This window comes from Heptranchias perlo, chromosome 14, assembly GCF_035084215.1.
Source record: "Heptranchias perlo isolate sHepPer1 chromosome 14, sHepPer1.hap1, whole genome shotgun sequence".
NCBI lineage: Eukaryota > Metazoa > Chordata > Chondrichthyes > Hexanchiformes > Hexanchidae > Heptranchias > Heptranchias perlo.
In genome coordinates this window covers 1,235,745-1,259,577 of record NC_090338.1, presented here as the reverse complement: position 1 = coordinate 1,259,577, position 23,833 = coordinate 1,235,745, and the positions used below count along the sequence as shown (strand labels likewise).

General features: G+C 48.0%; 1 protein-coding gene across 3 annotated transcripts in view; it reads left to right on the top strand.

Moving 5' to 3' along the window:
- Positions 1–23,833, top strand: part of LOC137332241 (glutamate receptor 1-like) — a 355,697-nt gene that overhangs the window by 291,152 nt on the left and 40,712 nt on the right. For all 3 annotated transcript variants that reach the window (XM_067995933.1, XM_067995932.1, XM_067995934.1), the window contains exons 12-13: positions 14,741–14,939; positions 17,808–18,055. In XM_067995933.1, coding sequence (XP_067852034.1) covers positions 14,741–14,939; positions 17,808–18,055 — 447 coding nt within the window. The remainder of the gene's footprint in view (positions 1–14,740; positions 14,940–17,807; positions 18,056–23,833) is intronic.

Below are 23,833 nucleotides of genomic sequence, written 5' to 3'. Positions count from 1 at the left end.
TATACTGGGTGAATCTCTCTGTGAATTTATACTGGAGGAATCTCCCTGTATATTTATGCTGTATATACTGAGTGAATATCCCTGTGAATTTATACTGTGTATACTGGGTGAATCTCCCTGTGAATTTATACTGTATATTCTGGGTGTTTCTCTTTATATTTATACTGTGTGAATCTCCCTGTGTATTTTATTGGGTGAAACTCTATTTATACTGTATAGACTGGTTGGAACTCTCTATGTATTTATACTGTATATGATTGGTGGATCAAGCTGTGAACATTTTTTTTATTCGTTCATGGGATGTGGGCATCGCTGGCGAGGCCGGCATTTATTGCCCATCCCTAATTGCCCTTGAGAAGGTGGTGGTGAGCCGCCTTCTTGAACCGCTGCAGTCCGTGTGGTGACAGTTCTCCCACAGTGCTGTTAGGTAGGAAGTTCCAGGATTTTGACCCAGCAACGATGAAGGAACGGCGATATATTTCCAAGTCGGGATGGTGTGTGACTTGGAGGGGAACGTGCAGGTGGTGTTGTTCCCATGTACCTGCTGCTCTTGTCCTTCTAGGTGGTAGAGGTCGCGGGTTTGGGAGGAGCTGTCGAAGAAGCCTTGGCGAGTTGCTGCAGTGCATCCTGTGGCAGCCACAGTGCACCGGCGGTGAAGGGAGTGAATGTTTAGGGTGGTGGATGGGGTGCCAATCAAGCAGGCTGCTTTGTCTTGAATGGTGTTGAGCTTCTTGAGTGTTGTTGGAGCTGCACTCACCCAGGCAAGTGGAGAGTATTCCATCACACTCCTGACTTGTGACTTGTAGATGGTGGAAAGGCTTTGGGGAGTCAGGAGGTGAGTCACTTGCTTCAGAATACCCAGCCTCTGACCTGCTCTTGTAGCCACAGTATTTATGTGGCTGGTCCAGTTAAGCTTCTGGTCAATGGTGACCCCCAGGATGTTGATGGTGGGGGATTCGGCGATGGTAATGCCGTTGAATGTCAAGGGGAGGTAGTTAGACTCTCTCTTGTTGGAGATATTCATTGCCTGGCACTTGTCTGGCGCGAATGTTACTTGCCACTTATCAGCCCAAGCCTGGATGTTGTCCAGGTCTTGCTGCATGCGGACACAGTCTGCTTCATTATCTGAGGGGTTGCGAATGGAACTGAACACTGTGCAATCATCAGCGAACATCCCCATTTCTGACCTTATGATGGAGGGAAGGTCATTGATGAAGCAGTTGAAGATGGTTGGGCTTAGGACACTGCCCTGAGGAACTCCTGCAGCAATGTCCTGGGGCTGAGATGATTGGCCTCCAACAACCACTACCATCTTCCTTTGTGCTAGGTATGACTCCAGCTACTGCAGAGTTTTCCCCCTGATTCCCATTGACTTCAATTTTACTAGGGCTCCTTGGTGCCACTCGGTCAAATGCTGCTTTGATGTCAAGGGCAGTTACTCTCACCTCACCTCTGGAATTCAACTCTTTTGTCCATGTTTGGACCAAGGCTGTAATGAGGTCTGGAGCCGAGTGGTCCTGGCGGAACCCAAACTGAGCATCGGTGAGCAGGATATTGGTGAGTAAGTGCCGCTTGATAGCACTGTCGATGACAGCTTCCATCACTTTGCTGATGATTGAGAGTAGACTGATGGGACGGTAATTGGCCAGATTGGATTTGTCCTGCTTTTTGTGGACAGGACACACCTGGGCAATTTTCCACTTTGTCGGGTAGATGCCAGTGTTGTAGCTGTACTGGAACAGTTTGGCTGGAGGCGTGGCTAGTTTTGGAGCACAAGTCTTCAGCACTACAGCCGGGATGTTGTCGGGGCCCATAGCCTTTGCTGTATCCAGTGCACTCAGCCGTTTCTTGATATCACATGTAGTGAATCGAATTGGCTGAAGACTGGCTTCTGTGATGGAATATCGGGAGGAGGCCGAGATGGAGCTTCATAATTCTCAATGAGCATACAATCTATTGAGAAATAAAAACTCCACGGGAAAAGTGTTCCATCCGTGGCTAACTAAAGAAGTTAAGGAAAGTATTGGATTAAAAGAAGAGACCTATAATGTTGCCAAGAAGAGAAGCCTGAGGATTGGGAGAGTTTTAGAAACCAGCAAAGGATGGCCAAAAAAGTGATGAAGAGGAAGAAAATAGAATCTGAAAGTAAACTAGCAAGAAATATAAAAATGGATTGTAAGAGCTTCTACAAATATGTAAAAAGGAAGAGATTAGCAAAAGTAAACGTGGGCCCCTAGAGGCTGAGACAGGAGAAATTATAATGGGGAATCAGGAAATGGCAGATACGTTAAACAAATATTTTGTATCTGTCTTCACAGTAGAAATCACAAAAGGCGAACCAGAAATAGTGGGGAACCAAGGGTGTAATGAAAGTGAGGAACTTAAAGTAATTAATATCAGTAGAGGAAAAGTACTGGAGAAACTAATGGGACTAAAAGCTGATAAATCCCCTGGACCTGATGACCTGCATCCGAGGGTTCTAAAAGAGGTGGCTGTGGAGATAGTGGATGCATTGGTTATGATCTTCCAAAATTCCCTAGATTCTAGAACGGTCCCAGTGGATTGGAAGGTAGGAAATGTAACCCCGCTATTCAAGAAAGGAGGGAGAGAGAAAACAGGGAATTACAGGCCAGTTAGCCTGACATCAGTTGTGGGAAAATGCTGGAATCCATTATTAAGGAAGGTACTTCGAAAATCATAATATGATTAGGCAGAGTCAACATGGTTTTATGAAAGGGAAATCGTGTTTGACAAATCTATTTGAGTTTTTTAAGGATGTAACTAGCAGGGTAGATAAAGGGGAACCAGTGGATGTTGTATATTTGGATTTTCAAAAGGCATTCGATAAGGTGCCACATAAAAGGTTACACAAGGTTAGGGCTCATGGGATTGGGGGTAATATATTAGCATGGATAGAGGATTGGTTAATGGACAGAAAACAGAGAGTAGGAATAAACGGGTCATTCTCAGGTTGGCAGGCTGTAACTAGTGGGGTGACATAAGGATCAGTGCTTGGGCCTCAGCTATTTACAATCTATATTAATGACTTGGATGAAGGGACTGAGTGTAATGTATCCAAGTTTGCTGACGATACAAAGCTAGGTGGGAAAGTAAGCTGTGAGGAGGACACAGAGTCTGCAAAGGGATATAGACAGGTTAAGTGAGTGGGCAAGAAGGTGGCAGATGGAGTATAATGTGGGGAAATGTGAGGTTATTCACTTTGGTCGAAGGAATTGAAAAACAGAATATTTTTTAAATGGTGATAAACGATGAAATGTTGGTGTTCAGAGGGATTTGAGTGTCCTCGTACAAGAAACACAGAAAGTTAACATGCAGGTACAGCAGGCAATTAGGAAGGCAAATGGTATGTTGGCCTTTATTACAAGGGGGCTTGGAGTACAAGAGTAAGGAAGTCTTACTGCAATTGTACAGGGCTTTGGTGAGACCACACCTGGAGCACTACGTACAGTTTTGGTCTCCTTATCTAAGGAAGGATATACTTGCCGTAAGAGGAGGTGCAACGAAGGTTCACTAGATTGTTTCCTGGGATGAGAGGGTTGTCCTATGAGGAGAGATTGAGTAGAATGGGCCTATACTCTGTGTAGTTTGGAAGAATGAGAGGTGATCTCATTGAAACGTATAAAATTCTTAGAGGGCTTGACAGGGTAGATGACTGGAGAGTCTAGAACTAGGGGGGGCATAGTCTCAGGATAAGGGGTGGGCCATGTAAGACTGAGACGAGGAGGAATTTCTTCACTCAGAGGGTTGTGAATCTTTGGAATTCTCTACCCCAGAGGGCTGTAGATGCTGAGTCATTGAATATATTCAAGGCTGAGATCGATAGATTTTTGGACTCTAAGGGAATCAAGGGATATGGGGATCGGGCAGGAAAGTGGAGTTGAGGACGAAGATCAGCCATGATCTGATTGAATGGCGGAGCAGGCTTGAGGGGCCATATGGCCTACTCCTGCTCCTATTTCTTATGCTCTTATTATCTACTCGGCACTTCTGGCTGAAGATGGTTGCAAACACTTCAGCCTTGTCTTTTGCACTCACGTGCTGGACTCTGCCATCATTGAGGATGGGGATGTTTGCAGAGCCTCCTCCTCCCGTTAGTTGTTTAATTGTCCACCACCTTTCACGACTGGATGTGGCAGGACTGCAGAGCTTTGATCTGATCCGTTGGTTGTGGAATCGCTTAGCTCCGTCTATAGCATGTTGCTTCTGCTGTTTAGCATGCATGTAGTCCTGAGTTGTAGCTTCACCAGGTTGGCACCTCATTTTTAGATACGCCTGGTGCTGCTCCTGGCATGCTCTTCTACACTCCTCATTGATGTGGAGATGCTGGTGATGGACTGGGGTGGACAAATGTAAGGAGTCTTACAACACCAGGTTATAGTCCAACAGCTTTATTTGAAATCACAAGCTTTCGGAGCTTTGCTCCTTTGTCAGGTGAATCATTGTATATACTGGGTGATTCTCTCTGTATTTATACTGTAAATACTCAGTGAATCTCTGTCTATTTATACTGTATATAAGGGGTGAATCTCCCCGTGAATTTATTCTGTATATTTTTCCATGTGTATTTATACTGTATATACTATGCGAATCTCTCTGAATTTATTCTATATTTATACTGGATGAATTTCCCTGTGTATTTATACTGAATATACTGGATGATTCACTTTGCTTAAACGGTACACACTGGGTGAAACTCCCTGTGACCTTAAACTGTAAATGCTGACTGAATCTCTGAATTTACACTGGGTGAATTTATACTGTACATACTGGGTGAGTCTCTCTGTGTATTTATACAGTGTATACCAGGTGAATCTCCAAGTATTTATACTGTATATTCTGGGTGAATCTTGGCATATTTAGATTTTATATACTGGATAAATCTCCCTGAATATTTATAGTGTATATACTGGGTGAACTTCCCTGCATATTTATACTGTGTAGCTGGGTGAATCTCCCTGTGAATTTATACTGTATATAGAATCATAGAATCATAGAAGGTTGCAGAATGGAAGGAGACAATTCGGCCCATCTAGTCCGTGCCAGCTCTATGCAAGAGCAATCCAGCTAGTCCCACTCCCCCACCCTAACCCCGTAGCCCTGCAAATTTTTATCTTTCAAGTATTTATCCAGTTCCCTTTTGAAGGCCATGATTGAATGCATATGGGATACTTGCCTTTATTAGCCGAGGCATAGAATATAAGAGCAAGGAGGTTATGATGGAGCTGTATAAAACACTGGTTAGGCCACAGCTGGAGTACTGTGTGCAGTTCTGGTCACCACACTACAGGAAGGATGTGATCGCTTTGGAGAGGGTGCAGAGGAGATTCACCAGGATGTTACCAGGGCTGGAGCGCTTCAGCTATGAAGAGAGACTGGGAAGATTGGGTTTGTTTTCCTTGGAGCAGAGGAGGCTGAGGGGGGACATGATTGAGGTGTACAAAATTATGAGGGGCACAGATAGGATGGATACTAAGGAGCTTTTTCCCTTCGTTGAGGGTTCTATAACAAGGGGACATAGATTCAAGGTAAAAGGCGGGAGGTTTAGAGGGGATTTGAGAAAGAACTTTTTCACCCAGAGGGTGGTTGGAGTCTGGAACTCACTGCCTGAAAGGGTTGTGGAGGCAGGAACCCTCACAACATTCAAGAAGCATTTGGATGAGCACTTGAAATGCCATAGCATACAAGGCTATGGACCAAATGCTGGAATATGGGATTAGAGTAGACAGGGCTGATGGCCGGCGCGGACACGATGGGCCGAAGGGCCTCTATCCGTGCTGTATAACTCTATGACTTTATGACTCTATGAATCTGCCTCCATCACCCCCTCGGGCAGTGCATTCCAGATCCTAACCACTCGCTGTGTAAAAAAGTTGGTTCTTTTGTCAGTCACCTTAAATCTATGTTCTCTGGTTCTTGACCCTTCTGCCAATGGGAAAAGTTTCTCTCCATCGACTCTGTCTAGACCCTTCCTGATTTTGAACACCTCTATCAAATCTCCTCGCAACCTTCTCTGTTCCACACGGAACAATCCCAGCTTCTCCAGTCTATCCCCCAGATCTCTCTGATCCTGTACCCCTTTTAGAATTGTGCCCTCTAGTTTATATTGCCTCTCCTCATTTTTCCTACCGAAATGCACCACCTCGCATTTTTCTGCGTTAAACGTCATCTGCCACGTGTCTGCCCATTCCACCAGCCTGTCTATATCCTCTTGAAGTCTATCACTATCCTCCTCACTGTTCACTACACTTCCAAGTTTTGTGACATCTGCAAATTTTGAAATTGTGCCCGGTACACCCAAGTCCAAGTCATTAATATATATCAAGAAAAGCAGTGGTCCCAGTACTGACCCCTGGGGAACACCACTGTACACCTCCCTCCAGTCTGAAAAACAACCATTCACCACTACTCTCTGTTTCCTGTCATTTAGCCAATTCTGTATCCATGTTGCTACTGCCCTCTTTATTCCATGGGCCGCAATCTTGATGATAAGCCTACCATGTGTCACTTTATCAAACGCATTTTGAAAATCCATATACACCACATCAACCGCATTGCCCTCATCTACCCTCTCTGTTACTTCATCAAAAATCTCTATCAAGTTGGTTAAACACGATTTGCCTTTAACAAATCCGTCCTGGCTTTCCCTAAACAATCCACACTCGTCCAAGTGACTGTTAATTCTGTCCCAGATTATCGTTTCTAAAAGATTCCCCACTAATAAGGTTAAACTGACTGGCCTGTAGTTGCTGGGTTTATCCTTACACCCTTTTTTGAACAAGGGTGTAACATTTGCAATTCTCCAGTCCTCTGGACCACTCCCGTATCTACGGATGTTTGGAAGATTATGGCCAGTACCTCCGCAATTTCCACCCTTACTTCCCTCAACATCTTAGGATGTACCTCTTCTTTCTCAATTTTTAGCCCATCCAGCATCTCAACTATATCTTCCTTTACCGAGACTCTGGCAGCATCTTCTTCCTTGGTAAAGACTGATGCAAAGTATTCATTTAAGTACTCAGCCATACCCTCTGCCTCCATGAGTAGATCTCCTTTATGGTCCCTAATCAGCCCCACCCCTCCTCTTACTACCCGTTTACTATTTACATGCCTGTAGAATACTGTTGGATTCCCTTTTATGTTGGCCGCCAGTCTATTCTCATACTCTCTTTGCCCCTCTTATTTCCTTTTTCACTTCCCCTCTGAACTTTCTATATTCTGCCTCATTCTCACTTGTGTTAGCAACCTGACACCTGTCATACGCCCCTTTTTTCCTCTTCATCTTACTCTCTGTCTCTTTTGTCATCCAGGGAGCTCTGGCTTTAGTTGCCCTCCTTTCCCCCTCATGGGAATGTGCCGAGACTGTACCCGAACCATCTCCTCTTTATATACTGGGTGAATCTCTGTATTTATATTGGATATACCGGTTGTACCTTTGTATATTTATACTGTGTGAATCTCCCTGTGTATTTTACTGGGTGAAACTCTATTTATACTGTATAGATGGGTTGGATCTCTCTATGTATTTATACTGTATATAATTAGTGGATCTCGCTGAGAACTTTTGCTGTAAACACAACGTGAATCTGTTTTTTTACAATGTGAATCTGCAACTGTATTCACATTGTATATACTGGGTGATTCGCTCTGTATTTATACTGTAAATACTCAGTGAATCTCTGTCTATTTACACTGTGTGACTCTCCATGTGTATTTATACTGTATTTACTGCGTGATTCTCCCTGTGTTCTTATACTGTACATAATGGGCGAATACCTGTGTATTTAACTGGTACATACTGGGTGAATCCCTCTATTTATATTGTATGTACTGTGTGAACCTCCCTGTGAATTTATACTGCATATAGAATAATAGAATCATAGAAAGGTTATACCACAGAGGAGGGCATTCGGCCCATCGAGTCCGTGCCGGCTCTATGCAAGAGTAATCCAGTTTCACCCAGTCCCACTCCCCCGCCCTATCCCCGTAGCCCTGCACATTTTTTCTTTTCAAGTACTTATCCAGTTCCCTTTTGAAGGCCATGATTGAATCTGCCTCCACCACCCCCTCGGGCAGTGCATTCCAGATCCTAACCACTCGCTGTGTAAAAAAGTTTTTCCTCATGTCTCACGAATTTGATTGAGTTTTTTGAAGGGGTAACCAAGAAGATAGATGAGGGCTGTGCAGTAGACGTGGTCTACATGGACTTCAGCAAAGCCTTTGACAAGGTACCGCATGGTAGGTTGTTACATAAGGTTAAATCTCACGGGATCCAAGGTGAGGTAGCCAATTGGATACAAAATTGGATTGACGACAGAAGACAGAGGGTGGGTGTAGAGGGTTGTTTTTCAAACTGGAGGCCTGTGACCAGCGGTGTGCCTCAGGGATCGGTGCTGGGTCCGCTATTATTTGTTATTTATATTAATGATTTGAATGAGAATTTAGGAGGCATGGTTAGTAAGTTTGCAGATGACACCAAGATTGGTGGCATTGTGGACAGTGAAGAAGGTTATCTAGGATTGCAACGGGATCTTGATAAATTGGGCCAGTGGGCCGATGAATGGCAGATGGAGTTTAATTTAGATAAATGTGAGGTGATGCATTTTGGTAGATCGAATCGGGCCAGGACCTACTCCGTTAATGGTAGGGCGTTGGGGAGAGTTATAGAACAAAGAGATCTGGGAGTACAGATTCATAGCTCCTTGAATGTGGAGTCACAGGTGGATAGGGTGGTGAAGAAGGCATTCGGCATGCTTGGTTTCATTGGTCAGAACATTGAATACAGGAGTTGGGATGTCTTGTTGAAGTTGTACAAGACATTGGTGAGGCCACACTTGGAGTACTGTGTACAGTTCTGGTCACCCTATTATAGAAAGGATATTATTAAACTAGAAAGAGTGCAGAAAAGATTTACTAGGATGCTGCCGGGACTTGATAGTTTGACTTATAGGGAGAGGTTAGATAGACTGGGACTTTTTTCCCTGGAGAGTAGGAGGTTGAGGGGTGATCTTATAGAAGTCTATAAAATAATGAGGGGCATAGATAAGGTAGATAGTCAAAATCTTTTCCCAAAGGTAGGGGAGTCTATAACGAGGGGACATAGATTTAAGGTGAGAGGGGAGAGATACAAAAGGGTCCAGAGGGGCAATTTTTTCACTCAAAGGGTGGTGAGTGTCTGGAACAAGCTGCCAGAGGCAGTAGTAGAGGCGGGTACAATTTTGTCTTTTAAAAAGCATTTGGACAGTTACATGGGTAAGATGGGTATAGAGGGATATGGGCCAAGTGCAGGCAATTGGGACTAGCTTAGTGGTATAAACTGGGCGACATGGACATGTTGGGCCGAAGGGCCTGTTTCCATGTTGTAAACTTCTATGATTCTATGATTCTAACTGTTCCAGAGTCTATAGAATTTTGGGAGACAGTATATACTGGGTGAGTCTCTGTGTCAGTGATAGTCGAGTCGGGTGCAGATTATAATGAGTCCGATGTACAGCGAGGGAGACCCGTGCTGGTCATTTGCTGCACGCCTGTCTGGAGGGCTGGAAATCGGACGTCTCTGATGCCACTTAAAGGCGGCCAGCACCCCTTAAAGGGGAGGTGCACTCTGGCTGCAGACAACAGGGAAACATTGTGAATAGAGAAATGGCTGCAGCAAATACTGAGAGGCACCAAGTTTCTTCGAAGATGCCTTGGGGGGAGCCCTGGTGCGAGCAGTGGGACAGGAGGAGGGGGAAGATCCTCTTTCCCCAGGAGGCAAAAAGCCCTCCAGGCAGCACCTCCACCTCCAATGGGAAGAGGGCGCTGAGGAGCTCAATGCCAGGAGCTCAGCTCCCAATGGCTGCAAAGCTGAAAGAAGTTCAGTGACCTCACCAGAGTGGTCAAGGTAAGAATTCTGCTCTCTTACTCTCTGCTCCCAACACCTCCACCTCCACCCTCACCACTCACAATACTCCCCTCCTCCACCTCCACCCTCACCACTCACAATACTCCCATCCTCCACCTCCACCCTCACCACTCACAATACTCCCCTCCTCCACCTCCACCCTCACCACTCACAATACTCCCCTCCTCCACCTCCACCCTCACCACTCACAATACTCCCCTCCTCCACCTCCACCCTCACCACTCACAATACTCCCCTCCTCCACCTCCACCCTCACTACTCACAATACTCCCCTCCTCCACCTCCACCCTCAATACTCATAATACTCCCCTCCTCCACCTCCACCCTCACTACTCACAATACTCCCCTCCTCCACCTCCACCCTCACTACTCACAATACTCCCCTCCTCCACCTCCACCCTCAATACTCATAATACTCCCCTCCTCCACCTCCACCCTCACTACTCACAATACTCCCCTCCTCCACCTCCACCCTCACTACTCACAATACTCCCCTCCTCCACCTCTACCCTCACGACTCACAATACTCCCCTCCCCCACCCTCCACTCACTACTCACAATACTCCCCTCCTCCACCTCCACCCTCACGACTCACAATACTCCCCTCCTTCACCCTCCACCCTCACCACTCACAATACTCCCCTCCTTCACCCTCCACCCTCACCACTCACAATACTCCCCTCCTTCACCCTCCACCCTCACCACTCACAATACTCCCCTCCTTCACCCTCCACCCTCACCACTCACAATACTCCCCTCCTTCACCCTCCACCCTCACTACTCACAATACTCCCCTCCCCCTTCCCTACAATCACTGCTCCACACTTCACTCCTCCTCCTTCTCCTCAAACTCACACACTGACCACTATTGTAACCCTCCCCTCCCCAATGCTCACATCTGACGCACTGGGCACCAACTATTGCACCATTATAGGAACATTCTACGGCCTCTTTTTCCCTTCTTACTTTTACCTCACCCTGCGCGCTCTGCGTGACAAACTGCGGCTCTTTTCACCCCCTGTTTCTCTCTCGCTTCTCTCCGTCACTCGAAAATCTAACCCTTGTTCCTCTCTTTCATTTCAGCTGCTGAAGATGTGGAGGTACCTCAGCCACTTGAAGAAGAAGACGTCAGTCTTCCTGAAGATGCTGCGTCACTTGGTCTCACCCTCACAAGCACCAGCTCAGCGACTGGCACCACGTGGACTCTGGAGGCTGGGTCACAGGAGGGCTGTTAATGTGACGACTCACTGGTGCGCAGGAGCTGGGGCAGGGGACAGGATGCTACAGGTGCCAGCTCGCTGGAGGGTGAGATCAGATACCAGCTCTGCTGCAGGCGATTCAGGTGCTGACGTCGAGGGCCCAGGTTACTGAAGAAGGCTGATTGGGCATCGATCAGGAAATGCTCGGGTCACTGGGCAGCCTGCCAGAGGAGCTTGTGCACAATGGCGCAGAGCATGGAGGAGTCCAGCTCCAACTTGTCTCAAGGCTTCACACCGAGCAAGGAGACCATTTTGTCCAACGTGGACTGAGAGGTCAGCCCCACACTGCCACTCAGCCCATCATAGAGCCTCTACTGACAGCTCTCGGCTTCCATGGAAGTTCAGACAGCTGCCATTTTGGCTCTGGGAGTCACTGTTGGTGGGAGTTCCCAGAGAGTCACCTCACTCCTGCACTCTGTTCCCAGGCAGAGCCAGAGGACTGGGGCCTTGGCTGCATGGGGGCAGTGCTCCTTTCTAGCACAGTTTGGTGATGTTACTCATTTCTACCACACTATATAGGAACAGGAGGAGGCCATTCAGCCCCTTGAGCCTGTTCCACCATTCAATCAGATCAAGGTGGATCTGTACCTCAACTCCATTTACCCGCCTTTGCTCCATATCCCTCGATGCCCTTACCCAACAGTCTTGAAAGCCCCAATTAATCCCCAGCATCCACAACCTTTTGGGGGACAGAGTTCCAGATTTACGCTGCCTTCTGTCAGTGTCAGCCATGGCTCAGTGCGTAGCACTCTCGACTCTGAGTCCCACTCCAGAGACTTGAGCACAAAATCTAGGCTGACACTCTAGTGTAGTACTGAGGGAGTGCTGCACTGTCGGAGGTGCTGTCTTTCAGATGACATGTTAAACCTCCGAGGCCCTGTCTGCCCTCTCAGATGGATGTAAAGGATCCCATGGTACTATTTGAAGAAGAGCAGGGGAGTTCTCCCCGGTGTCCTGGCCAATATTCATCTCTCAATCAACATCACAAAAGCAGATTATCTGGTCATTATCTCATTGCTGTTTGTGGGATCTTGCTGTGTGTAAATCGGCTGTCATGTTTCCTACATCACAACAGTGACTACACTTCAAAAAGTATTTCATTGGCTGTAAAGCACTTTGGGATGTCATGAAAGGTGGTTTAAAAATGAAACTTTTTTTTGTGTGAAAAAGTGCTTTTTGATTTCACTCCTGAACGGCCAAGCTCTAGTTTTAAGATTATCTGTCTGTTCTCCATGCCCTCACCAGAAGAATTTTTTTTTGTATTCGTTCATGGGATGTGGGCGTTGCTGGCGAGGCCGGCATTTATTGCCCATCCCTAATTGCCCTTGAGAAGGTGGTGGTGAGCCGCCTTCTTGAACCGCTGCAGTCCGTGTGGTGAAGGTTCTCCCACAGTGCTGTTAGGAAGGGAGTTCCAGGATTTTGACCCAGTGACGATGAAGGAACGGCGATATATTTCCAAGTCGGGATGGTGTGTGACTTGGAGGGGAACGTACAGGTGGTGTTGTTCCCATGTGTCTGCTGCTCTTGTCCTTCTAGGTGGTAGAGGTTGCGGGTTTGGAAGGAGCTGTCGAAGAAGCCTTGGCGAGTTGCTGCAGTGCATCCTGTGGATGGTACACACTGCAGCCACAGTGCGCCGGTGGTGAAGGGAATGAATGTTTAGGGTGGTGAATGGGGTGCCAATCAAACGGGCTGCTTTGTCCTGGATGGTGTCGAGCTTCTTGAATGTTGTTGGAGCTGCACTCATCCAGGCAAGTGGAGAGTATTCCATCACACTCCTGACTTGTGCCTTGTAGATGGTGGAAAGGCTTTGGGGAGTCAGGAGGTGAGTCACTCGCCGCAGAATACCCAGCCTCTGACCTGCTCTTGTAGCCACAGTATTTATATGGCTGGTCCAGTTAAGTTTCTGGTCAATGGTGACCCCTAGGATGTTGATGGTGGGGGATTCGGCGATGGTAATGCCATTGAATGTCAAGGGGAGGTGGTTAGACTCTCTCTTGTTAGAGATGGTCATTGCCTGGCACTTGTCTGGCGCGAATGTTACTTGCCACTTATCAGCCCAAGCCTGGATGTTGTCCAGGTCTTGCTGCATGCGGGCACGGACTGCTTCATTATCTGAGGGGTTGCGAATGGAACTGAACACTGTGCAATCATCAGCGAACATCCCCATTTCTGACCTTATGATGGAGGGAAGGTCATTGATGAAGCAGCTGAAGATGGTTGGGCCGAGGACACTGCCCTGAGGAACTCCTGCAGCAATGTCCTGGGGCTGAGATGATCGTTTTGCTGTAACTATCCTATCGAATCCCTTAATCATTTTAAATATCTCAATTAGATCACCCCTTAATCTTCTATACTCCATGGAATACAAGCCCAGTCTGTGCAACCTGTCCTCGTAATTTAACCCTTTTAGCCCCAGTATCATTCTGGTGAATCTGCGCTGCACCCCCTCCAAGGCCAATATATCCTTCCTGAGGTGCGGTGCCCAGAACTGAACCCAGTCTCCAGATGGAGTCTGACCAGAACTTTGTATAACTGCAGCATAATTTCCACCCCATTGTATTCTAGCCCCCGTGGAGATAAAGGCCAACGTTCCATTAGCCTTTTTGATTGCTTTTTGTACCCGAGCTTTTAGTAACCGCATCTCCGGAAGGACTTTGAGTCTGGGCCTGAGATCTGAATCCACACTGCGTGCTGTATGGTCATTGAACAATTCGCTCCATGGGTTGTAACATGACTGAGCCAGGCACGGCCGTGGGCTGATTGGGTATTTTGTCTGTGTGTTGACCAGGAGTTCGGGTGTATGTTTTACGGGGGTTCAGGGGTTAACTATCATTTATTTGGACCTTGCTTTTTAATCTTGCTGAATGACTGAGCTGTGTTTTGTGACCTGTGGCCTTGCTGCAGCACTGGCTGTAGGAGTGTTGGTGCCGGCTTCGAGTGTACACAGAAGCACATCCATGTGATGAAGAATTGGAAGCCACTTTGGGCGAGTTGCTGCCCTGAGCCAGAGAAGGAGGGGAGCAGCCGGCAGCAACCAGGCAGGGTGTCGTGGGAAGGAGATCGGAGGCTGTGACAGACTCCCGTACTCGGTACCTCCTGAAACACCACTGGCAAAGGCTGCGGATAGGGCAGATCCCAATGATTCCGGCAGGGAGTGTATCAGGGAGAGGAGGGGGCGGGGGCATTATAGATCACCATCAAAGTGCAGGACTGAGAACTGCCCCTCCTCTCACAACTGGCTTCCAGGCTCATATCGAAACAAATGCCTGGTGTCATTGCCATGTTTGTGGTGACCTGATATCACAAGCACAGCAGACAAGCAACACGGGAGGTTTTAAATCCCAGTGATTGCACCACACTCAGGCCTAGCCTGCAGACAGAGCCTGGGGGGCAGGAGGTTCTCCTGAGCAGGATACAATTCGATATAACCTGCTGTGTTTTCAAGGTTATGAACATTTGTGCACCACACACATCCACTCGAGACTTGTAATCTGCTATCTTTTTTTAATGCGTTTCATTTCATGTCACTCCCCCCTCCTCATGTCCTGTTTGTGTTTAGATCGTTGTCGGGTCGAATTGTCGGGGGAGTCTGGTGGTTCTTCACCTTGATCATCATCTCATCCTACACGGCCAATCTCGCCGCGTTCCTGACCGTAGAACGGATGGTGTCGCCCATCGAGAGCGCAGAGGATCTCGCAAAGCAGACGGAGATTGCCTATGGAACACTCGATGCAGGCTCAACAAAAGAGTTCTTCAGGGTGAACACTCACTGTCTGTGGAATGTGCAACAAAAAATGGGTGAAAATCTTTACTGCGACATCCCAGTGACCATCCCGGGGCAGACAGCAGGCCCAAGGCCAGACTGAGATCGGCCCGGTGTCTGGTCATGGTTATCCGGGCCTGTCACACCTCCACAGGCAGCTCGCCCGCTCAACAGATAATGATTGTCAGGTTGACCACTTCACTGGCAGCTCTCCAAAAGGAAGTCCCAGGAGTGGGGGGGGTTGGAGCCCAAAACTGTGGAGGAGGGGCAATCGGGACGACAGTGAAGTTGGGGTCGGCGAGGAGAGGAAGTGGGGAGGTGGGTGGGCAGGGTTTGGGGGTAGGGTTGTGGCGGGGGGTTGTGGGGAGGGGTTGTGTGGGGGGGGGTTGTGGGGGGGGGGTTATAGGGGGGGGTTTATGGGGGGGCATCTCCTGAACCTCTGGGCTCCACAGGAAGGTTCATGTAAATATTCGTCTGAAAAAAACTTGCCTATTGTTGGTGGCTGCTGAAGGATCCTGAGTGGATTGGGATTATTCCTTTCTACTGATGTTCCCCCGTCACCCTCTCGCAATCCAGCTCCTCCCAATGGGTTTTATACATGCCTTGAATCTCCCCGATTATTGGGGTGACTCTCTGTTCCCCTCATTATTGGGGTGACTCTGTACCCCTGATTATTGGGGTGACTCTGTACCCCTGATTATTGGGGTGACTCTCTGTCCCCCCTGATTATTGGGGTGTCTCTCTGTCCCCCCTGATTATTGGGGTGACTCTGTACCCCTGATTATTGGGGTGACTCTCTGTCCCCCCTGATTATTGGGGTGACTCTCTGTACCCCTGATTATTTGGGTGTCTCTCTGTCCCCCCTGATTATTGGGGTGACTCTGTACCCCTGATTATTGGGGTGACTCTCTGTACCCCTGATTATTTGGGTGTCTCTCTGTACCCCTGATTATTGGGGTGACTCTCTGTACCCCTGATTATTTGGGTGTCTCTCTGTCCCCCCTGATTATTGGGGTGACTCTGTACCCCTGATTATTGGGGTGACTCTCTGTCCCCCCTGATTATTGGGGTGTCTCTCTGTCCCCCCTGATTATTGGGGTGTCTCTCTGTACCCCTGATTATTTGGGTGTCTCTCTGTCCCCCCTGATTATTGGGGTGTCTCTCTGTACCCCTGATTATTTGAGTGTCTCTCTGTACCCCTGGTTATTGGGGTGACTCTGTACCCCTGATTATTGGGGTGACTCTCTGTACCCCTGATTATTGGGGTGACTCTGTACCCCTGATTATTGGGGTGACTCTCTGTTCCCCCTGATTATTGGGGTGACTCTGTACCCCTGATTATTGGGGTGACTCTCTGTTCCCCCTGATTATTGGGGTGACTCTCTGTACCCCTGATTATTGGGGTGACTCTGTACCCCTGATTATTGGGGTGACTCTCTGTTCCCCCTGATTATTGGGGTGACTCTGTACCCCTGATTATTGGGGTGACTCTCTGTTCCCCCTGATTATTGGGGTGACTCTGTACCCCTGATTATTGGGGTGACTCTCTGTACCCCTGATTATTGGGGTGTCTCTCTGTACCCCTGATTATTGGGGTGACTCTCTGTACCCCTGATTATTTGGGTGTCTCTCTGTCCCCCCTGATTATTGGGGTGACTCTGTACCCCTGATTATTGGGGTGACTCTCTGTCCCCCCTGATTATTGGGGTGTCTCTCTGTCCCCCCTGATTATTGGGGTGTCTCTCTGTACCCCTGATTATTTGGGTGTCTCTCTGTCCCCCCTGATTATTGGGGTGTCTCTCTGTACCCCTGATTATTTGAGTGTCTCTCTGTACCCCTGGTTATTGGGGTGACTCTGTACCCCTGATTATTGGGGTGACTCTCTGTACCCCTGATTATTGGGGTGACTCTCTGTACCCCTGATTATTGGGGTGACTCTCTGTACCCCTGATTATTGGGGTGACTCTGTACCCCTGATTATTGGGGTGACTCTCTGTTCCCCCTGATTATTGGGGTGTCTCTGTACCCCTGATTATTGGGGTGACTCTCTGTTCCCCCTGATTATTGGGGTGACTCTCTGTACCCCTGATTATTGGGGTGACTCTGTACCCCTGATTATTGGGGTGACTCTCTGTTCCCCCTGATTATTGGGGTGACTCTGTACCCCTGATTATTGGGGTGACTCTCTGTTCCCCCTGATTATTGGGGTGACTCTCTGTACCCCTGATTATTGGGGTGACTCTGTACCCCTGATTATTGGGGTGACTCTCTGTTCCCCCTGATTATTGGGGTGACTCTGTACCCCTGATTATTGGGGTGACTCTCTGTTCCCCCTGATTATTGGGGTGACTCTGTACCCCTGATTATTGGGGTGACTCTCTGTACCCCTGATTATTGGGGTGACTCTGTACCCCTGATTATTGGGGTGACTCTCTGTACCCCTGATTATTGTGACCACCTCACCTGCTTGCTGTAAAGGTCCAGTTGGTTTGGTTAAATCTGTGAGATTACAGCACAGATCAGCCAATAAATGGACACCCTGACAATGTTGTGACTCGGAGAGGCCCTAAATAAAGCTTGAATTGGAGCTGGTAACACAATACGGATATATAAGGGGGTCTCCTGAGATTGGGGTACACACTAAACCCTTGGAATGTGATTTCTATTCGCCCCAATGGGGCAGCGATGGTCGGGGTGAGCTCCTGATGAATGGATGTTATGAGTCCGTGTTGCTGAGTTTGGCGATGGTGGACGGTGATCATTCAATGCTCGACAGTAACAGGCAGCCCGAGTTCAACCACAGAACATGTGCACTTGGTGCTTAGCTTGACTCATCCTGTTTCTTCCTGTTTGTCTTTCACAGAGATCAAAGATCGCCGTCTTTGAGAAGATGTGGGCCTATATGAAGTCAGCTGAACCCTCGGTCTTTGTTAAAACAACAGAGGAAGGTGTAACCCGAGTCAGAAAGTCGAAAGGAAAGTACGCCTATCTCCTGGAGTCGACCATGAATGAATACATCGAGCAGAGAAAACCCTGTGACACCATGAAGGTCGGAGGGAACCTCGACTCCAAGGGATACGGAGTGGCCACGCCCAAAGGATCGCCTTTAAGGTGGGTGGAATAGTGTAACAGTGGGAATTAACACACTGATAGTGTAACAGTGGGAATTAACACACTGATAGTGTAACAGTGGGAACTAACACACTGATAGTGTAACAGTGGGAACTAACACACTGTGTAACAGTGGGAATGAACACTCCGATTGTGTAACAGTGGGAATTAACACACTGATAGTGTAACAGTGGGAACTAACACACTGATAGTGTAACAGTGGGAACTAACACACTGATAGTGTAACAGTGGGAACTAACACACTGATAGTGTAACAGTGGGAATTATCACACTGATAGTGTAACAGTGGGAACTAACACACTGTGTAACAGTGGGAGTGAACACTCCGATTGTGTAACAGTGGGAATTAACACACTGATTGTGTAACAGTGCGAACTAACACACTGATTGTGTAACAGTGCGAACTAACACACTGATTGTGTAACAGTGGGAATTAACACACTGATTGTGTAACAGTGGGAACTAACACACTGATAGTGTAACAGTGGGAACTAACACACTGATAGTGTAACAGTGGGAATTATCACACTGATAGTGTAACAGTGGGAACTAACACACTGATAGTGTAACAGTGGGAATTAACACACTGTGTAACAGTGGGAATGAACACTCCGATTGTGTAACAGTGGGAATTAACACACTGATTGTGTAACAGTGCGAACTAACACACTGATTGTGTAACAGTGCGAACTAACACACTGATTGTGTAACAGTGGGAATTAACACACTGATTGTGTAACAGTGCGAACTAACACACTGATTGTGTAACAGTGCGAACTAACACACTGATTGTGTAACAGTGGGAATTAACACACTGATTGTGTAACAGTGGGAACTAACACACTGATAGTGTAACAGTGGGAACTAACACACTGATAGTGTAACAGTGGGAACTAACACACTGATTGTGTAACAGTGGGAATTATCACACTGATAGTGTAACAGTGGGAACTAACACACTGATAGTGTAACAGTGGGAATTAACACACTGTGTAACAGTGGGAATGAACACTCCGATTGTGTAACAGTGGGAATGAACACACTGATTGTGTAACAGTGGGAACTAACACACTGATTGTGTAACAGTGGGAACTAACACACTGATTGTGTAACAGTGCGAACTAACACACTGATTGTGTAACAGTGGGAACTAACACACTGATTGTGTAACAGTGGGAATTAACACACTGATAGTGTAACAGTGGGAACTAACACACTGATTGTGTAACAGTGGGAATTAACACACTGATAGTGTAACAGTGGGAATTAACACACTGATAGTGTAACAGTGGGAACTAACACACTGATTGTGTAACAGTGGGAACTAACACACTGATTGTGTAACAGTGGGAACTAACACACTGATTGTGTAACAGTGGGAACTAACACACTGATTGATTGTGTAACAGTGCGAACTAACACACTGATTGTGTAACAGTGCGAACTAACACACTGATTGTGTAACAGTGCGAACTAACACACTGATTGTGTAACAGTGGGAATTAACACACTGATTGTGTAACAGTGGGAACTAACACACTGATAGTGTAACAGTGGGAATTAACACACTGATAGTGTAACAGTGGGAATTAACACACTGATTGTGTAACAGTGGGAACTAACACACTGATAGTGTAACAGTGGGAATTAACACACTGATTGTGTAACAGTGGGAACTAACACTATTTGACACTGTTACCGTAAAATGAAACTAACTGTCTTTCCAGTATAATCTTGTTAGCTGACTCTGTTCTAGGGTATCAATGCTAACCAATGCTGTTAACTAACAATAAATAACACTGCTAAGTAACTTTTTGTTGTATTACATTGCTAACACTGTTGTTAGTTACACTGCTAACATTATAACGCTATAACACTGCTAACTAACTGTTGTAATATTCTACTGACTCTGATTTGTGAATGAGAACCTGTGAGTTGGAACCTGTGTGAAGATTTATGACATTGGATTGTTTCCTTCTGAACCCTTTGAGAACCAATGAACTAAATTTATTTCCATATCTAATCTCTGTTTGTTTCCTTTTTGAGTAAATTCTCAATGAATCTTGTAACTAGGGAAGGGCAGGGCAGGGCACGGCAGGGCAGAGCAAGGCAAGGAAGGGCAGGGCAGAGCAGGGCAGAGCAAGGCAAGGAAGGGCAGGGCAAGGAAGGGCAGGGCAAGGAAGGGCAGAGCACGGCAGGGCAGGGCAGGGCAGGGCAGAGCAGAGCAGGGCAGAGCAGAGCAGAGCAGGTCAAGGCAAGGCAGGGCAGGGCAGGGCAGAGCAGAGCAGGTCAAGGCAAGGCAGGGCAGGGCAGAGCAGAGCAGGGCAGGGCAGGGCAAGGAAGGGCAGGGCAGGGCAGAGCAAGGCAGTGCGGTGCAGGGCAGGGCAGGGCAGAGCAGAGCAGAGCAGGTCAAGGCAAGGCAGGGCAGGGCAGGGCAAGGAAGGGCAGGGCAGGGCAGAGCAAGGCAGTGCGGTGCAGGGCAGGGCAGGGCAAGGCAGTGCGGTGCAGGGCAGGGCAGAGCAGAGCAGGTCAGGGCAGGGCAAGGAAGGGCAGGGCAGGGCAGAGCAAGGCAGTGCGGTGCAGGGCAGGGCAGGGCAGGGCAAGGCAGTGCGGTGCAGGGCAGGGCAGGGCAGGGCAGAGCAGGGCAAGGCAGGGCAGGGCAGTCTCCTTATTTGGAAGAAGTGAAGTTGTTTAATAATGCAGTTATGAGCTTTGCCTTGCTGTTCTTTACTCAAAGACAGACCCTGACTATCCTGCCCTGACTCAACCTCTTACTCAGACAGCCATGAGTGCTGGATTCCAAGATTGGGTGCAGACACTCACCATGTCCTTATATCCATTCCCTTGAATATAGCCTCGGACCGAGTCATTCCAACTATTTAATCCTGTGACAAGTGACCTAAACGCACCATTGATGTTCCAGGGAGACTCCTGTCCTTTCACCACACGCATCACCTTGTATCGACATTCAGCGCTCCCTTGCCCACAGTCGACACTGAGCAATCTTTGAACTCTACCAGAAAGTCCACATCTCCCTATTGGCCATCAGCCTATTCATAGAATGTTACAGGACAGAAGGAAGCCATTCGGCCCATCATGCCTGTGCCTTGTAATTCCGACACCGACCCTCCCCTTTACCCACGTGTCTCAGTGCTGGACTGAGGGCACTGCTCTCTCCGCATTACCCTCAGCCGTGACGTGCTAGGTTGTAGATGTTTGGTTTGGAGTCAGGTGTTTGGTGACTTCCCCTCACCAGCTGTCTGGTGGCCTCTCAGACTGAGGTCACTCAGGGTCGGCCCCACTATCTGCTTCTCGGTGTTGACGACAGCACAGAAGAATTTTAAAACTCACCACAGACCAGGAAATAGCAAACCTTTTGACTTCAGCAAAATACAGCGGAAGCTGGAAATCTGAAATAAAAACAGAAAATGCTGGAAATACTCAGCAGGTCAGGAACTTCTGTGGAGAAAGAAACAGAATGTTATCGACCAACTCTCACCAAGTCTTCCTGTTGTTAAAACTATTACTCCCTCTCACCCTGGTCATCTCCCCTGGTATGGCCCTCATCTCCATTCTCTTAAGTCCAAGACATGCAGAATTGACCGTTTATGGCGGACAACTGGTTTAGCCATTCATCGCCAGATCTGTCTGGACCATCAAGCACTATCGGGTCCTGCTCTCCTCTGCAAAAACTGGTCACTATTCCAGGATCTCTTCACTACAAACCGTCTCCTTAAACCCCTCTCCCCTGCCCCCTCCACCCTCACCTCCAACAACAAGTGCAAGGAGCTCATGGAATTCTTTGTCACTAAGATTGAGACCATCCGTTCAGCTGCCTCTGCCACTTCCCTCCTTCCCCCAGCCCACCGAGCCAAACTTCCCCTTCGGTTCCCCCCTGCCCTAGCCCTGAACTCACATCTTTCTCATGTTTCGCTCCTATCTCCCCTCATGCCCTCTCCGAGTTCATCTTGTCATGAGACTCACCTCCTGCTCCCTCGACCCTATTCCCACTAAACTGCTGACCACCCAACTTCCCTTCCTGATATTGTTAACGGTTTCCTCTCCTCAAGTACTGTCCCCCTCCTCTTCAAATCTGCCACCATCACCCCCTCCTCAAAAACCCACCCTTGACCCCTCTGTCCTTGTACATTAATGCCCCATCTCCAACCTCCCTTTCCTCTCCAAAATACGTCAATGTTTTGTCTCCTCCCAAATCTGTGCCCATCTTTCCCGCAACTCCATGTTTGAATCCCTCCAATCAGGTTTCTGCCCCTGCCACAGTACTGAAACGGCCCTAATCAAAGTCACAAATTACATCCTCTGTGACTGTGACCGTGGTAAACTCTCCCTCCTCATCCTTCTCCACCTGTCCGCAGCCTTTGACACGTTGACCACACCGTCCTCCAACACCTCTCCTCCATCGTCCAACTGGGTGGGACTGCACTCGCCTGGTTCCATTCCATTCTATCCAGTCAGTGCCAGAGAATCACCTCCAATGGCTTCTCTTCCCACTCCCGCACCGTTACCTCTGGAGTCCCCCAAGGATCAATCCTTGGCCCCTCCTATTTCTCATCTAAATGCTGCCCCTCGGCGACATCATCCGAAAACACACCATCAGATTCCACATGTACGCTGACGGCCCCCAGCTCTACCTCACCACCACCTCCCTCGACCTCTCCACTGTCTCTCATTTGTCACATAGCTTGTCCGACATGAGCAAAAATTCCCTCCAATTAAATATTGGGAAGACCGAGGCCACTGTCTTTGGTCCACACTGCAAACTCCGTTCCCTCGCCACCGACTCCATCCCTCTCCCTGGCCACTGTCTGAGGCTGAACCAGACCGTTCACAACCCTGGAGTCCTATTTGACCCTGAGAAGAACTTCCGACCCCATATCCGCTCCATCACCAAGACCGCCTACTTCCACCTCCGTAACATCGCCCGTCTCCACCCCCTGCCTCAGCTCATCTGCTGAAACCCTCATCCCTGACTTTGTTACCTCCAGACTGGACTAGTCCAATGCTCTCCTGGCCGGCCTCCCATCTTCCACCCTCCATAAACTTCAACTCATCCAAAACTCTGCTGCCCGTATCCGAACTCGCACCAAGTCTCGCTGACCTACATTGGCTCCCGGTCCAGGAACGCCTCGATTTTAAAATTCTCATCCTTGTGTTCAAATCCCTCCATGGCCCCACCCCTCCCTATCTCTGTAACCTCCTCCATAAGACCATAAGAGATAGGAGCAGGAGTAGGCCATTCGGCCCCTCGAGCCTGCTCCGCCATTTAATGAGATCATGGCTGATCTGATTTTTACCTCAACTCCACTTTCCTGCCTTTTCCCCATATCCTTTGACTCCCTCGCTGATCAAAAATTTGTCTAACTCAGCCTTGAATGTATTCAATAACTCAGCCGACACAGCTTTTGGGGTAAAGAATTCCAAAGATTCACGACCCTCTGGGAGAAGAAATTCCTCCCCATTTCCGTCTTAAATGGGCGACCCCTTATTCTGAGACCTAGTTTTAGATTCCCCCATGAGGGGTAACATCCCCTCAGCATCTGCCCTATCGAGTCCCCTCAGAATCTTGTATGTTTCAATAAGATCTCCTCTCATTCTTCTAAACTCCAATGAGTATAGACCCAACCTGTTCAATCTTTCCTCATAAGACAACCCTTCCATACCCGGAATCAACCGAGTGAACCTTCTCTGAACTGCCTCCAATGCAAGTATGTCCTTCCTTAAATAAGGGCACCAGAA